The sequence below is a fragment of the Chenopodium quinoa genome, unplaced genomic scaffold, assembly GCF_001683475.1.
Source record: "Chenopodium quinoa cultivar QQ74 unplaced genomic scaffold, ASM168347v1, whole genome shotgun sequence".
NCBI classification, from domain to species: Eukaryota; Viridiplantae; Streptophyta; class Magnoliopsida; order Caryophyllales; family Amaranthaceae; genus Chenopodium; species Chenopodium quinoa.
The window spans coordinates 2,166,250-2,184,106 of record NW_018745063.1 but is presented as its reverse complement, the minus strand read 5'-3'; the positions used below and the strand labels follow the sequence as shown (position 1 = coordinate 2,184,106).

The window sequence follows — 17,857 nt, the reverse complement described above, 5'->3', positions numbered from 1 at the left end:
CCTTACATATTATTCACAAAAGACGGTCTAAGGATGGGTGGTGAATAGTGGAAAAGTCAAAGCGGGTCAAGTAATAAAGAACGGAGAAAGTATGTTTTTTTTTCTTTTTTTGTGAAAAATATAATATGGTAAATAGATAATTCGTTGATATAATTGATTAATAATACTCCCTCCATTTTCTTTTATTTGTCACATTTGAAATTTATTGTAATATGGTAAATTTTTTATACTTTAAAATATAATCATAATCACCTGCGGTCTTAATAAATCCGTCTTGATTTTTAGTTTCTAACTAGAGAAAATTGTGAAAAAGGACCTTTTAAATGGTCGACTTTTTGAAAAAGGACATTTTAAGTGAAAACTTGTGAAAAGGGACCTTTTAAGTTGTATTTTGTTTATATGGGGGTACTTGGCCGAGCTTACGACCTTACGTGGTGGTCAATGCCGGAGCTCCGACGTTGACTATCACGTGTTAGTCACGTGACTTTTTTTAAAAAAAAAACCCCAAATTTTCCTCCTTTCCCGGCCTAATCAATGAAAGAGTTAGGTCGGGAAAGGAGGGAAATTTGGGGGTTTTTTTGTTTTAAAAAAAAAAAAGTCACGTGACTCTCACGTGATAGTCAACGCCGGAGCTCCAACATTGACCACCATGGAAGGTCACCCAAGTATCCCATACAAACAAAATGCAACTTAAAAGGTCATTTGTCACAAGTTTTAACTTAAAAGATCCTTTTTCAAAAAGTCGACCACTTAAAAGGTCATTTTTCACAATTTTCTCTTCTAACTACTAGCGAAAATGCATTCTTTAAACAATTGCAAATCCATACAAGGTTTCACATTTTTCACTTGCTTGGAGTGGGAATCAAACTCATCTCATAAGAATAGAAGGAGGACTTTCAAGCTCGAGCAATGCTTTGAATTTTTACTTTGATAGAATCACTTACGGGGTTTATGTTTAACAACGGATTTGAACTCTAAACTAGAGTGACATTTAAAAAAGCTTAAGAGACAGTTGGATAACCAACTAGCTACACTTAATTGCTTGTCATAAAGCTGCTTGTAATGAAAAATTTAATAAGATTGCACCAAGGAATTATATAGTGAGGAATTTCAACAAAATTCTAATTGGTCTCAAGTTTAATTCTCACTAATAACTTAACAAGAGCAGTGAAACCATCTTATCTCCAAATTGTCAGGTTTATTGTCGTTGCCTGGAATAAATTGCAAATGACAACCTTCCAACACCGGTAGTCTGGTAGATCATTTAATTAAGTTCCACCCACCTGCAATCTTGTGAAGATTTGATCCGAAGGCCTAAGCTTACTGGCCACCGATCAACTCAAATTTGGAAGGAAAAAAAAGATTAAAACCTCACTAACAAAATCAAATGAGATGTCATACTAAAACTAACTGAAAATAGGAGAATTATTAGTCCACTTCGGTTTAAAGTGAAAACACTTTACGTAATATTTTATTTTTAACATGGGGCATATAATACTCACATATACTTGAACTTGACACAGTCAATCATAATTCGTAATACTCTAGTCTATAGATTGAGCAAAATATCCAAAGTAGATTTGGTAAGAACATCATCATGTTATAGTAATGAAGCTCTCAATTACTAGTAGTACATACATACAAAAGCACCCAAAATACTAGTTGCACCACTAATCAACATATCTTGCTTAATAATTTTTCTAATAAAAGTTAGATTATATAATTAAAATTTAAAACATAAGGTGTGATCAATCATGCAAGAGAACCCCAATAAGAAGGTGATGAAATTGCGTTGTAGTTGTCAACATTGAAGAGAAAGTGACCCTCTTTGTTGTGCTCACGACCAATACTTTTGTTTTGGTTTGCAACTGCAGCTGACGTACTCTCAACGGTCTCTTCACATGAGGCTTCTGTATAGCTGCTGTAGACTTGCTTCTTTGTAGCTTGTTCCTTTAGCATAGACTTTAATTTTTGTACCTGTTCATTCATTTTATTTTTAACTATTAATTGATTGATGTTTAAAACTTGTACGGAGTATAGCATAGCATATACACGTCGAAAACCTCATTTAATTGACGGCCATTAGGCTTTAGATATTAGAAGTAACCTTTTACATGCAATTGAATTTGCGTACTAATAATTCGTATAAATATACCAGGTTATCTAAAGCTAACTAGACTTCAACTAATCCGAATTCGAACGGATCAAGCCCCAATCAGTGGAATAAGCTCTCCCAAACTAAATTGGAATAACACCCTTATCAACTTATCCAATCTCTTAGCCAGTTGATAATATATGTACTAGTACCATTTTTCGTCATCATAATCATTGCTACCTTTGTCTCAAATAATTTGTCACAAGTAGATTCACAATGTGATTTCAAATTAAATTAACAATCTCCAAACTTATTTTAGTTATTAACAGTGTGACATTTATTATAAACATGACAATTAACAGTAAAATGATGTTATATGTTAATGGTATTTATAATCCTTATCATTGGAAAAGAAAATCATGCAAAACTAAAATAACACATACATGTAAACTCTTAGGGCCTTAGTCTCTAATAGAAAGATGGATAGATGCTAACCTCCTCTTGGAGCTTCTGCTTCTCTTTGGTCACAACTTCAAACTCAAGCTTAAGAGCATCATACAAATGCTCAAGCTTCTTAGCCTTCCACCTTGCTCTCCTATTCTGAAACCAAACCGCGACTTGCCGAGGTTGAAGGCCGAGCTCTCTAGCAAGCCTCATCTTTCTATCAGGGTCTAGTTTCCTCTCTTCATGGAAACTACTCTCCAGTGACTCTAGTTGATTTGTCGTTAGCCGCCTTTTCATCTTTTCTTGATTGCCAAAGCTCATCATAACCATGTCTCTTTCCATATTTGATGGAATAACATTTGCTGTCATCATCTCAACTGCACCATGATGCTTCATCACCTCCAAACCTTGGGGAATATAAATAATGAGCTAGCTAATATAAGCTTTATAATGGTGCATATATGTTTAGCGTATGAAATATTTATACTCATAGTTGTTATACAAGATTATGAACATCACATAAGCTAGGGTTTGTTCGGTATCACTATTTGTACTGTTATAAAGATGAGTATAATAAAAGTAGTAATGGGAACTTAATATTATTGGACAAACTCATAAATAATAATATTTTTATTATTTTGACATATCCATGCTTAATCAACCTATTACAAACTACAAAGCTAAACAGTAACAAAAGCTAAAATTTTCATGTTAATAACACCAAAGGCAAAATAAAGGAGTTTGTTTAAAGCAAGGAATCAAGCTCCTCTAAACCTAATACTTCGTACTTCATAATAATAAGATATTTCAGGCCACATGATAGCTCATAAACTGATGACTATAATAAGATATTTCAGGCCTTACGATAATTCATAAACAGGTGACTATTAGAAGCTTGATTCAAACCAAACTTGTTAAACTAAAGAAGAATCGGAGAAAATGGCTTACCTTGTACTGATATTCACAAACATATACTTTGTATGTAGTACAAACTAAGGTTACCTAAAACTCCTAAAAGATATTTATCAAAGATAACAATACGGAGCAGAATATTAACATAATAACCAACCGACTTCTAATACTTGTTTTATTGAGAAAAAAAAATAAAAATCCCAACAATAGCATAAAAACATGACTTATTCAATATGCTTGAAATACCTTAAAGATTATATGATCTACAAAAATGTTAACAAAATGAGAATATATACATAAATGTAACAGTTAAAACTCACCAGAAAAACGATCATATTGATTACAAGAATTGTAAAGTGAGTTGGTGGAAGAGATCTCGGGAGTGCTCCTTAAGATTTTAGTATTCCAATCCATATTTGGTTACTTTCGACTTAAAACTATCCCAAAATATTTGGGTAACTTATCATTCAATTGTTTATTTAAATCGTTTGACAATAAAAAAAAAGGACAACAATATAAAGAAAGGGACTTCACTCTAATAAGTTCAAGAAATGTTGGCTTAAAGTTTAGGATGTGAAAAATTTCTCTTTTTAAAAAGGACTTTCTCTGATAATGGTAGGCTAAAATTGCTACTGTAATAATTAATACTTTTAGCTAGCTAGGGATTGATGCCTCTCATAACTTTGTTTTATGTGCTAGATTTTTCTAGTCGCGAATTCAAGTTGTTCAAAATTAATTGTCACGTTGTTAGTTTTGTTACAACCTGTGATTTTGTGAAGCATGACGTGCATGGTGCATCATATTTTGGTAAAATGTTGTTCAATTACCTGTTGTTTTTGCGCATGCCTCTCCTATTGCCTTATTCTTTTGCGTAGTCTCTTTTAAGTTATGTGACAGTTTAAGACTGCTAGCAGCAACTTTGCATAGATGATTTAACAAGGCTGGTAGATAAAGAATGGTGTTATCATGTATAATACTATGAATTTAAGCACAATATATTCTTTGTAATAGAAGAGATTGTTGAACTTTCTCTCCATCACCTATTTAAACAAGGTTGAAGCCACAATAAAAAAATTAGTAAAGTATTTGACTCTTTATCCTTATTTAATTTTTCTAGAATTTAGTTTTATGATAGCAAAATCTCTTAATAATTTGTGTTACTCTCAAACATAGATAAATAAATAAATAAATAAAAATATTTCAAACCTTTGATTTGATTTTGACATAAATCATTATAAAAAAATCACTAAATAGCCGAGTTGGATAATTGAGTACGTATTCTCCTAAGTCTAAGCAATACAAAATAGGTTTACTTTGATTTTAGGGTACTTTTTCGATTACTCTCATCTTTGTGAAACTAACCAGTAATAACCTAGACACCTAGTGAAATTTAAAAAATCAATCATAAAGTTTTGGTTACATCATCTTTTCACAACATAAACTAAACTGAAAGAGGAATAAATTTTGAAAGGGCATTACTACAAAATAGAGAGCCTGTTTGGATGGCATCAAAAGTCACCATCAGGTCCCCAAATTCTGGTCTTAATTAAAACAGACAGCCTATGAATTCCTCTTCTCACGCCTTCACAGCCAAACAGAGCTCTAGCAGTTAACAGAGAAATAAAAACATAGCATAAGACAATTTAATGGAAGGTTGCTAGTATGTGAAGCATATAATGAGTAGATGTTACCTGCAATTTTTTTTTTTTTTTTGCTTTAAAATATTTTTTCATAACTGTTAATAGAAAAAACAAAATTGAGAAAGAGATAGTTGAAGAATGCAGAGTACTGTATACTGTGTTTTCATCAATCCCGAGTCATTTGCTGCTTAAATACAGTGTAAACCCCTAATTCACTTGCAGTGTTAACAGAAAGTTGTCTCCTATACTTCTACTTGTATGTTACACGTATGTCATACTTGATACTTGTATGAGTGACAGACTCGGCTATTTTACATAAAGAAACAAAAAAGGATAATATTATTTAATTTTTACGCATAAGTATTGAGAATCTAACAAGAATACTTGAGGTAAAAAAAAGAGTTTATATAAAAGTAACAAATGTTCTCTTAATCTTTCATTGTTGAATTTAGGGCTGTGCACCGGTCCAAAACCGGACCGGACCGGGACTGGAACCCGGAATTGAATTTTTTTGGGGACCGGACCGTAATAAACCGGTCTGGGTTCCGATCCAGACCTGTTTATTCCGCTCCGGTCCGGTTTTGGACCAGTTACATTATTTTTTTATTTTTCTTTTTCATTTTAGTATCTTAATATATACATATATTTTTAACGTCTTGTTTTTGTTTGCGTGTTTTCCTATTTTACACCTAGAATTTATAAATTACAAGTTTTGTACCTAAATATTTTAGAAATTTAAGCATAAAATTTAAAATTTTCACCCAAAAAATTACAAAAATACACATTCCGGGTTTTACCCGGACCGGACCGTAAACCCGGAATCCCCAATTTGTGAGGACCGAAGACCGGACCGGAATCAACGGTCCGGTCCGGTCCGGTCCGGTCCGATCCCGATCGGTTTTCCGATCCAGGTCCATTTCTGCACACCCCTAGTTGAATTGGTTATATTTGGGTATTAGTTTTGGGGTTTATTGCAATCAATGAAAAGTGTCAGGAGTTCTGATCTGCTGAATTGCTGGATATTCGAGTAGAGGGATAACTGCTACTCTTCTAGGGAGTCAAGATTGTTGTAGAACTGCCCTTGTGTAAATTTAATTTTGAGTGATTGTGATATGTCATTGCGTTATCTCTAGACTTTAGCATGAATTATACTCCTTCGTCCACAAATAATCTTCTTGTACGACTATTTCTTAAAATATCTACAAATACCTTCTTGTTACTTATATTGACATTTTTTTTACTCATCAGCTTATATGAAGTGGATCCTAAAACTAACACACTTCACACACACGCTTTAACCTTATCCTACTAAATTTATTTATATGCATGTTGATGGATGTGTGAGTAAATAACAAGGTTACATACTTTAACTAATAAGGTATTAAGACTCTTATACAGATTTACAACGAGTTTTCTTGAAAGGAAAATCATTTCTAACGAAACTATAAATTTACTACCTTTTCTAATTTGTGAATTGGAATATATTGAAAAAAAATTGTTACTCCGTACAATACTAGTTTTGATTACATTTTATTTTTATGATAAGGAGGCTCATTTGAGAGGGGATTAGAAAAATCCCTTATACAATCCCATGAAATTTGATCCCTAACCTTTAAGCCTCACGGATATAAGATGAGGAACGATATCACTACTCCACTAGATCCACTACCTCAACCTCAACAATTTATCTTTTTGTGGGTTTCAAAAACTTGTCTAACCATCTTGTGATAACTCCTAACTTCAGCTCTTTATATGGCACTAGTCTCTTTCATTAGAGAATTTGTTATATATAAGAGTACAAGGTATTTTTCGGCTTATTTTATCTAAATTCATCTACTGTATAACTAATAGTACAGTACAATTTATGTATGAAATACGCCTATTATGCTTGAAAAAAAAAATAACAAATCACTCCTCTAGTTTGAATTTAAGCTAATAAAAACTTACAAAGGGTCGAATTTAATGAATGATGACATCTCTCTTTAAGATAACCATTTTCAGAACTTTAAATATACAATCTATAATAAATAGCCAAGTTTACATAACTACAAACAGATGGTTGTCATCATATCAGCAAGGAAATGGCATCAGTAGTAGTTACTGATGGCACTGATTGCTGCAGCACAGTTGCAGCGGGGAAAGTTGCTCTATGTGATAGGCCACCCTCCCCTTGAAAAGTTACTGTCTACAGTTTTAAATCTTACCATTCAAGAGTGATAAGTAAAAAAAACTGGCTGTATGCACAGCCCACAGCCAACCAGGAGGCCTCATGCCGGGTTTTGCATCCAATGGGTTCATGCTAGCAGCAAGCTAAGCCAACATGGCTCACTGCCATCATTTTCTAGGTTCATACAATGCAAGGGCAGGAAACTAGAGCATTTGTTCACCAACATGCTAGACTGAAGATGGGTGTTGGCATTCTACCCACTAACCAAGACTTTAATGTATATCTCTACGAAACCTATCTATCATCTCTTTGTAAAAGTTCGAGTTCAAGGTGTTGGCAATAATGTACAGAAAGGTGAACTTATAGAAGTAAACCAAATAAATGATGGTCAGCTAAGATACTTTGCAAAGTTACAATCCTTTCAAGACATCGGTATAACGAATGTGGTGATAAAAAATGCAACAAATAATTTACATGCTCAAAATGCACATCAGAGCAAACCCCAGTTTATCACAAGCTCATCAAGCATTTGAGCAAACAAAAGCAGTATATATTCCTACATTCTTCCTCTGTAAATTTGTGTGTAAAATAAAGCAAAATAAGGCGACCTATTTCAGTGAAGATTACAGAACCATATAAATACGATATTCCTCATGCAGCAAAATTATTATAAGGTAAGCAGAGCATGATAGATACCAAGTTCCAGACAGCTAACTTTATAATAGGCATGGTGATTTGTTTGATATAGCTAATTTGAAAGCAATCTTCTTCTCTCTCTTAAATCACTAGGAATGATAGATACTGAATCTACACAAAGACCACCTTTGGAATGCGTGCAATCAATCTGCTTCATGGAGAACCTGACTTCAGGTACAGGATCTGTATCTGTGACAATAAATTCACCAACTTTGTACTCTATCCAACACCCACGCTTCAGGCTTTCCTTCATCTCATCCGATTCTGAATCATCCAAATAACACTCAGAAGTAGCATGCTGATTATCCGAAGTGGTAAGCTCAAATCGGACTGGCTTTATATCCCAACCATGTGTGTGTTCAAAGTTAGATGTGCGACGTCCTAGTCTCTTTGAAAACTTCCCCAAATGTAACCTGAAGGAAAGAGTGTAGATATCAGGAGGTAAAGGGAATTGTACAGCACCATCAACTTCAAACCACCATATTTGCTGAAGATAAGCTATCACCTGGAACCTGGAAAGGAAATCATAGATGATAATTAATATAAAGAAGCTACCAACAAGAAAGATTGAAAGAAGTCGCTGCTTTAAGACCACAGTAAAAATACTAATTAAAGTATCAACATTAGACCGTTCAAAAGAGGCAAAATGAAAATGAGCTGACTGAAAGACCCATTTAGTTCAGTATCAATTATTGGAAGGAAGAGTAAAAAGGATATACTTCTGGAATATAATATTAGAACAACATTGCATATAGGTATAGGTTACCTATATAAAGGTGTTGCAATATTTGTGAAAACTTATTAAAAGGCAATCTTTGCAATACTTATTAAAAGGCAATCTTTGCAATACTTGTTAAAAGGTAATCTTTGCAAACCTATTAAAAGGCAATCTTTGCAATATGCAAGTAATATTGCACACCATACTTGTGTCCTTAATCTTCATCTCGTTAGTTAGACCAGTAGAAGAGAGGAGTTTAGATTGTATACCATATAGCTTGACATATGCAGTCCAGAACATAAGGATAGCAGACAAATAAATAACCCAATCATAAAAACCAAATGAGAAGAAATGCCTAAATGAAAATATTCATGCTGATGGTCACTAGATACTATGACCTAAGAAGAGGTTTTACTCTTCTTTGAAACTCCAAAATTTGCTTACCCACCATAAAACTGGGCTTATACTTGCGTGCTAAGTTTAACTAGCCCAATTTATAACCAAGGTAAAGGAATAGCATATTCAGCATCTTGAAGGTCAACTTTTTATCATGAGCAGGAAGACATGCACCTGCTAACTTAGCTAAGTTGGTTAAGCAGGCACCTGATATTAAAACCAATAGGGAAATTCTCTGTATTGAAAAACAAAGGAAACTGTTTGAGTCAAATAGTTAGATTGCATTCTAAAGTAAGGTAGGCAGAAGAAAAGAGAGGTGAAAATGGGGTTTGAACTAAGAAGAGTAAGAAGTAAAATTTTCAATAGCTAAATAATATGAAGTACAAAGGAAGTAGAATTTTCATTACCTAAATAATACCAAGGGTTTCTCTATTCCCCGCCAAAGACGAGATCAAGACACCAAATATACTTGATATAATAAGGCTCTAGGCTCTACCTCTCTGATCCAATCAAAAAAATTCTTTTCAGATCCCCTGAAACCATAGCTGCCTGATGTTCAAGGCAATGAAACATGGTTTGCAATATTACTAAACAGTCACTTGACTCATGAATTTACAGATAACTCCATGTGCTTTACTAAACAATTTGGGGCAACAATTTAACTCAAAAAAGACTTTCATAAGGCAAATTCAATTTGCTATCAAGATTGCTAAATTTCCGATCAAATGCTTAGGATGATATGTTCCATGTTCCACACAGGCGGTCAAACCCAATCTTTAGCAGAAGTTTTAAAATTTAAAATCTTCTACTTTTGACTGAAAAAAGGATCCTAGGATCCAACATTCTGATGCTGCAATGTTTGTTATCTCATAATCACTTTTTTAATACATCCATTTTCCTCATTTGAACTAAAAGTAATGTTTATTATCTCATAATCACTTTCTTAATACATCCATTTTCCTCATTTAAACTAAAAGTATGCTACACTTCTCATATCATCATTAAAATATGACATCGAATCACAGTATGGAAACTAAAAAGCAAGTTTTAGTATTTGTTTACATCACTTACAAGAAATTCTAAACACAATGGAGTTTCAATAGTCATTATTAAGGAATTGAGTATACATAGATCTTATAGCTTTGTGATTAATCCTACAATCAAGCATCCAACCCTGTATACCTTCAATAAACCAAAACAGAATATTCATCCTAGCTACTGTTTGGCTAACCAAAAAGGAAAGGAATTTGCCCGTTAATTCAGTAAACGTACATCTAGCCCATTAGTCCATTTATCATCTAAAATTAATGTAACACAATTTATAAAGGCCTTTATATTCACAGTCTCATTCCTGTTTACCTAAAGCATCCAATTGTATTCCTATTAAAAAACAAAAACTTTTTAAGTACACAGAAGACCACCATCTCAAAATGCTAACTTATTCGGCATCCTATAAACATTGAAAACAATATAACCTCTGTTTCTTCTTGAGGAATGTAGAAGCCCATTTGAATTGACAGGGCATGTCCAATATTTCTCTGGCATTCATTCATGGATGTCCTAGATGATAGACATCTGCCCTTCTTGCAGCTAAAAAATTAGCTTCCAAGTCCCCAACAAAGACATAGAACAGGGAAACTGCTACATATGTTACAATACCTTATATTTTATGTTCTCAACAGCAGCATTTCCACATGTTGCAAGAGTTCTGGTTCCCCCAAAAAGTTTGACACCTGCCCTTATTGGACTAAAAAATTAGATCCCAAGTCCCCAAGAAAGACATAAAATGAGAACACTACACCATTTATGTTCCCATACCTCATTTTTCATGTTCTCAAGTGTCAGAATTCCCACATGATTGCAGAAACCCCATTCTACCATCTGCAGATCTCTTGGAAGGAAAAGGATTTACGACATAGAGAGATGAGTAGATAACATTATTACACTATTAAGGTCTGATTAAACATTAGGGACAAATTACCAATCAAATCCTAATGAAAGCATGCCTTCACAATTGCAAACATGTCATATGACTCCATCCACATCTAACACTACCCCTAGCCCACTATGGTGGAAGGGAGCCAGATAATAGATTTTCATTGTTATTAGTAGCAAGTGACACACACAACGAGTAAGCCAAAAAGTTATAATTATGACATGGTTCCAAATATTGCCAAAGTCATTAATATAGAACTGAATCAAAGAACAAAAGAGTGATAGGTGAAAAAGAAGTAATTAAGGCTTTGTTTGGTTCATTGTTAGTAAAGGAAAAGAAGAGAAAGGAAAGGAGGGGAAAAGAAAGGAAGAGAAGGGAAAAGAAGAGATTTTATTTCCAATGTTTGGTAAATGAAATGTTATGAAGGGAAGAGAAAGGAAATATGCTTTTATTTTCTCTTTTAAGTTAAATTCCTCCAAATTTGGGACGAAAGGAAAGCTGAAAATTTGTAAAGAGACTTTCCTTTCACTTCCCTTCCTTTCCTTTAAATTTTCATGTCATTCAATCAAACCAAACATGAGAATATATTAAAATCTTTTCCTTTCTTTTCTTTTCCCGCCAAATCCCTTCAACCAAAAAGGGCCTAACAAAATAACAATAATAATAGCATAGGTAAAATAACTTAACAGGTTATAGTAAGGGATGGGTGTGACAATTTTTATATACTAAGAGGTACTTCCTCCGTTCTTTTATGTTCTGCTCAGTCAATGTATATACGCAATTAAGAAAATCATGAAAAAGGTGAGTGCCGTAAAATAAATTAAAAGAGAGAAATGAAAAGGTGGGTGGATGTAAGAAAAAGATGAATAAAGAGAGGGTGTGTGGAAAGGTGTAGTTATCATGGATAAAAAGCATACGATATTAAAGAGGGTAGGCCTAAAATAAAACAAAGCAATGTGAGTATAACAAAAAAAGAAAAAGAAAGGAGGGAGTACAAATGGCCCTACCCAGTAAAATCGATGCCACAATCAACAAAGATAATAAACACTCACTCCCATAGTACAATCTTTACAAAATAGTGAATACCAGTCAATTGAGCACAAAAGGTCATCCATATGGCTGATAGAATCAATATGCACCTCACTTAAGTATATAGTAGTAGACTAGTAGCCATTAACTAAACATAAGACGAATAAGAGGTAGAGCTATAATCCATTTACATTTAAAAAAAAATTAATAAAAATAGAAGCTAAATTAATAAAAAATTAAAGATCATAGAACAAGACATGCGCATAATTTGATAGGAAAGTCTTAATTGTATATCTATATGATATATAAAAGAATAGGTAATGAATTACTACAGAATTCAAGACCAATCATATTTGATGAAGTTGGAGGACAAAATAGACTAAGGAAATTGCAGAAGGAAAAAAAAATGAGTACAAAGGTGAAAATAAGGACATTGCCGCAATTAAATTTTTCAGAGATATCAACCATACAAATATTAAAAGTTTATTAACAACATTGTAAGTTGTATTCTATAAAGAGACCCTTAAATCTATTAGTGGTCCCTTGGGAAAAAAAAAATGTTAATAGAAAACTCCACTTACATAGGTGTCCTCAGTAAACTCCTCCAATTCTGTAAAGCATAACTTCCTATGTTCTGCCAACCAAACAACTCTCCATTCTTCAAATTCTTAGGAACTCCTACTTCCTATGTTTATTTGTGTCGACCAAACAAGCACTTGAATCATACTATCAAATTATTCATCATCACTTCAATAATTTGAAGCTAAACAAGTGACATACAAGTTCGGGGGGCATCAAGAAACGAAAAGGCAATTAGAATCCCCCTTTCCACTCTTCTCTAATTTAAAGTTCCAACACAAAACGTTAAAGGTTCCCTTTCCTTTCCAATAAAAATTGGAGGAATTTTGTTTCCCCACCCTCCCTACCCCTCTCCTCAGGCCTCAAATTTTTTTAGCTCAAAATTACCACCATGAATCTATGGCCTAGCACTTCCACTCTCTTAACAGCTTCTTCCCCACTCAAAACCCAAAAATATCACTTTCCTTTCATAACAAAATTGGAAGAATATCGAAAGAAAAGAAAGTTTTAAAATAATCAATCGAATTAGGCTTGGTTGGAGCTTTAGCTTTACTTCCCTATTTTTCTAATTGTTAGATGATATTAATAAGTTACCAATTCCCTCCCTTCTTTTTCCTTTTCCTTCCCTTCCTTTCAAAATTCTTTACACTTCAATAATAATATTTAAATTTATCAAAAAAAAAAAAAAACCCCAAACAAGGTGTTATAGAATACAGCACAAAATGTGAATTAATAAACTTTATATTTCATCAAAATACACCTTTAAAAAATTTTAAAAACTCGTAAAGTTGTAATTTGCTGCAATGGGGTTTAATTGCTGCAAAATCATGCATTATAGGCACATACAACTCCACTAGAACAATCTTCCATTCTAGACCCTATGTTTCATTTTTACCAATATTTAATATTCGATTTCGATTTATATTGTTTAGTTTGATTGGTTTGGTCTTTCATGGATTCCAATAATTATTGGAATGCTTTCATTAATTAATTCGTTAGGATAGTTGGAGTAAGGAGCAAGACCACTTTAATTATCGACGGAGACCTAGGGTCACAAAATCACAAATTTAGGGGATTAGTTTTTGGGTTTCAAATTCAAGAAAATTTGGATTGAGTTTAGTTTTTCAGTAATTAGAGATTTGGAGTAGAGAATTTTCAACTAGAATTCACTTAAAACTAATCCATTTCACAGACCAGATTTAAGATTCCTTGGCCTTCCTCCTAAATACAATTGCTCTAATCCATATCTGTCAATAAGGCCTTTATTTCATAGCTCTGTTCATCTTTGGCTCATCGAGATCCATATCATATTTTGCCCTCAAACACCACAAAAAAACAGTTATCCAACTACCCTCTTAGCATTATACAGTCAAGTCATCTTTTACTTGATTCAAAAGACAGTCAATATACTGTTCACCAGTCACCACTACAGAGTCTACCAAACTTCAACAAACCACAAATACCTAAGCACCACCAACGCCTTCTCATAATTTAACAGAAAGGCCTGACCTCAAAATCAAATTTCCAATAAAATGGTGGCTAGTAACCCAATACTACCTTCTTACATATATATTTATACACCTTGAATGTCAATGGCTCATCCCACTTCCACAAGTTTTTCTACCAAATTCTTAACTTTTAAGAGTTTTGACCGAAAATCCACAAGAGAATTCCACCAAATGGGTTCATTTACAATCCCAAAAGAAGTTCAAAAATGAATAAAAGAAACAGTAGAAAAACAAAGCCCATTAGTTTACCTGGATTCTTCAGTAGGAATCCAACTCCAATACCTCCTATCTTCAATCCCAGTTATCGACATTGATCTCGTCGATATAGATAAGCACACCCTCCCTGTCACTTTATCCACCCACGCTTGCTGCTCAATGAAGACAGAACAACAAAATTAATCCAATTAAAAAAAAAAAAAAAAAAAAAAAAAAAAAAAAAAAAAAAACAACTCTTCACCACCAATAAAAAAAATAACCATAATTGCTAAGACCTATAGAATTAACACACATAATTATAATTAGCATTGATCAAAATCCCCAATTACATGAAAATCCCAACAGATAAGCGTTAAACAAAGATCAAAAAATTCTCAGAATCACATAAACTACTATTCCCTGTAAACTCATGAATCAATCACAATTTTCTCAATCCATAAAACAAAAAAACATTAAAAAAAAAATGGAAACCCAGAATCCCAAAAGTAAAATTAAAAATAAAAATAAAAAATAAAAAAATGATTATCTCAATTAAACCCAATTTACCCAAAATGAAAACCCTGATCAACCTTAATCAGAAAATTCCACAAATTGATATAATACAACAAAAAAAATGCACAACCAGATTACCTTGGTGTTGTCATCAAAAGGGGTAGATCTTGCAAAAAGGGCAAAAATGTCTTTTTTAGGAAGATCCTGGTAACGATCAAGAGGCAGGAGAAGAGCAAGCAGATCTTGATAATTAGGGGGAAGCTTCGATTCCCAAACATTATCAGACGAAGCAGCCCCACGAAAGGCACGATTAAGGCGAGCAAGGTTACAAATTTCCAGCGGAGTAAGATACATGAATACACAAGCTATACAGGCCTCCGGTATGTCACCAAGGCCAGGGCCATATTCTCCGCCATTAGCGCCGCCCTCGGCTGAATTCGAGAGCGACGCTCCCATTTGATTGTAAGAATTGGATCAAAAGAACAAAGGAAAAGGGCTGAATTTGAAATGGGGTGTTTTAGGTTTGATGGGTCGCCATTGAAGGGGAGGAGAGAGAAATTGAAGAAAAGGGGAAGGATTATAAATGGAGATTAATGGGGAAAATGGGATTAGGAAGAAAAGAGAGAGGAGAAGAGGAAGAAGAAGAAGAAGAAGAGTGAGAGGAATATGAAAAGGGGAGAAAGGATTTTGGTGGTGGTGATTGCATTGTTTTGTTTGTTGGTTTTGGGTTTTTGGGGATCTTTGAATTTGGGAAAGAAAGAAAAGTAAAGTATATCTTCTTTGTAAGAAGTGCCTGTCAAAATGGCAATAAGGAATGTTTTTTCTCTACACATTTTACTTTTCTACATCCTTGGTATTTAAGGATAATGGTCTTCTTTAGCAAACTGCGGTTAGTGGTTCACTTGACTTGTTTGACCAGTTGGAATGTTTGGCTGTATATAATGGTTGTTTAAGAGTATCTCCAATGGTTTACTTGTAAGGACTTGCTTGCAATATAAATAAAATTTCTAGCTACATGCTTACGATTGGAGAACAAAAAATTGAGCAACATGTTAGCAATTGTAGCCTGAACAAGCTACATGCTTGATTGAAAAGGAGACAAAGAAACTCCACTTATATTGTAACATGTGTATAATTATTTATTTATTTTTTGAAATTTATTTTTTACAAACTAAAAAATGTTGTAGCTTACCATTGGAACACTTTGTTGCTAAAAAGTGTTGTAGCTTAAAAATTAATGTGGAAAAGCAAGCTACAAAGCATTGTAGCTTGCCATTGGAGATGCTCTAACTTGGTTGTTTATAGAAGTGTTTGATAAATTTAATCGTTGGTTGTTTTGTTAATTAGATAACTAGGTTAACCCCGTGCAATGCAAGGTTTTATAATAAGAATTGAATTATAAACTTTTAACACATATTGAAAGAAAATAACTACTTCCTCCGTTTTCCTAATTAATTTTTAATTAAATATGAATGTACAATTCCCAAAAGTGCATAATTTTTATATTTAATTAGGAAATTTCAATTAAATTATATTATTAACTATTGTTAACAACTTATAAATAACTAAATAGCATAATATGTGTAGAAAACCCAAAATTTAAAAATTCAAATGGAACTTAATTTTCAAAGCAATGTTAAATAGGATAGCTTAAAAAGGAAAAAATATGACATCAACCTTGCATTTAGAGGGAAAAAATTAAATAAGAAAGTGACACGTAAGCAGAATTGATGTCACCGGTTCTTATTTTAGTTTATATATAGATAGATAAATTTGTGGGTCAACAAGCCAAAAGCCAACAAAAAACCTTCTCATACCAGTTTTTTCATTTTGGCTTAAAAGCCAACTTTTTTGCTGGCTTACCAAACACTTTTTTTTAACTGTTTGACCACATAAAAAAGGCAAAAGCCAAAAGATATCCAAAAAGTCATTTACCAAACATGGCCAATATACTTTTTTCATTTCTTATGTTACATCGTTTAAATTATTACTCGTAAACATTTTTCCTTACACTTTATACCTAATCGTTGTATATAATTTGAACAGAAGTAGTACATATATTATTTTTGATTGAATTTCTACAATTTTTGAAGTAGAGATTAAAGAGAAAATATATATATATATATATATATATATATATATATATATATATATATATATATATATATATATATATATATATATAAAAGGGCTGGAATTAGTCAAAAAGTAAGGTGATGATCTAATGATGTATCTAATAATCAAATAAAGTAAGATTCTATTTAACTTTTTTATAAGGTAAACAAAATTATTCCAATCATCTCATCGAGAGTAATTCAATTAAGGGTAGCAATGTACAGGGTCTAGTATACTTGAACTCCGACCTTAAATTTAGGAAATTTTGAATTTGCTACCTTGAAAATGGATGTAATTGAATTTTCGCACTCGTTTAAACTTTTTTTTTTTTGGTACCCATTAAATGTAAAAAATATAGGTTTTAATACCTCCGTTCATGTTCCGTTAAGTTTTCTGTTAGTGAGGTCTTGCCACCTTCGAGCCACCCCTTAGCCACCTTTCAGCCACCCCTTAGCCACATAGCAACCAAGCACGCAGCCACCTCGTCGTGCCACCACACCACCACCAAAACTACCCTTAGAGTCGCTCCCTCTATTACATTACTAGCCCCTCGCTCCAATTCGCACCAATGCCGCTCCATCACACCACCACCACCAAAACTATTGTAACACCATAGAAATTTCCTTACTTTAAAATACATGTATTACCTTTTTTAAAATACGAAATAGGAATTTCTAAAACATTACCGCCACCGTGATAACATCTAATCTTTATGAAAGATACACAGCGGAAGACATTGTCAAAAATCATTTAAAAACAAACCAAGTTCAAAAGTCCCACCAAACAAAAGTAAAGTCAAACAAGGTCCAACTTACAATTTGGAACCATTATAGGCCCTTTCAAAACAAACGGTATTAAAATACATTAGTTTCATCAAGCAATAACAATAATCCAACATTAAATAATAATAATAA

The 17,857-nt window shown here is 33.1% G+C and overlaps 2 protein-coding genes across 2 annotated transcripts; both read right to left on the bottom strand.

Moving 5' to 3' along the window:
• Positions 1 to 1,553: 1,553 nt before the first annotated feature.
• On the bottom strand, positions 1,554 to 3,977 carry LOC110709279 (homeobox-leucine zipper protein ATHB-22-like). The gene is made up of 3 exons (XM_021887496.1): positions 3,772 to 3,977; positions 2,591 to 2,946; positions 1,554 to 1,977 (listed from the first exon to the last, which is right to left on the bottom strand). The coding sequence occupies exons 1-3, from the start codon at positions 3,863 to 3,865 to the stop codon at positions 1,753 to 1,755; spliced, it is 675 nt and encodes a 224-aa protein (XP_021743188.1). The 5' UTR covers positions 3,866 to 3,977; the 3' UTR covers positions 1,554 to 1,752.
• Positions 3,978 to 7,618: 3,641 nt separating this feature from the next.
• On the bottom strand, positions 7,619 to 15,654 carry LOC110709256 (F-box protein PP2-A15-like). The gene is made up of 3 exons (XM_021887471.1): positions 14,967 to 15,654; positions 14,370 to 14,488; positions 7,619 to 8,466 (listed from the first exon to the last, which is right to left on the bottom strand). Exons 1-3 carry the CDS (start codon positions 15,282 to 15,284, stop codon positions 8,007 to 8,009), a joined length of 897 nt encoding a protein of 298 aa, XP_021743163.1. The 5' UTR covers positions 15,285 to 15,654; the 3' UTR covers positions 7,619 to 8,006.
• Positions 15,655 to 17,857: the final 2,203 nt, after the last annotated feature.

Coding starts and splice junctions, on each gene's coding strand:
- LOC110709279 (XM_021887496.1), bottom strand. CDS start 3,865: ATGGATTGGAATACTAAAATCTTAAGGAGCACTCCCGAGATCTCTTCC. Junction 2,947..3,771: donor TCAATATGATCGTTTTTCTG/GTGAGTTTTAAC, acceptor ATATTCCCCAAG/GTTTGGAGGTGATGAAGCAT. Junction 1,978..2,590: donor AGCAGAAGCTCCAAGAGGAG/GTTAGCATCTAT, acceptor ATGAATGAACAG/GTACAAAAATTAAAGTCTAT.
- LOC110709256 (XM_021887471.1), bottom strand. CDS start 15,284: ATGGGAGCGTCGCTCTCGAATTCAGCCGAGGGCGGCGCTAATGGCGGA. Junction 14,489..14,966: donor CTTTTGATGACAACACCAAG/GTAATCTGGTTG, acceptor TTCATTGAGCAG/CAAGCGTGGGTGGATAAAGT. Junction 8,467..14,369: donor ATTCCTACTGAAGAATCCAG/GTAAACTAATGG, acceptor TTTCCTTTCCAG/GTTCCAGGTGATAGCTTATC.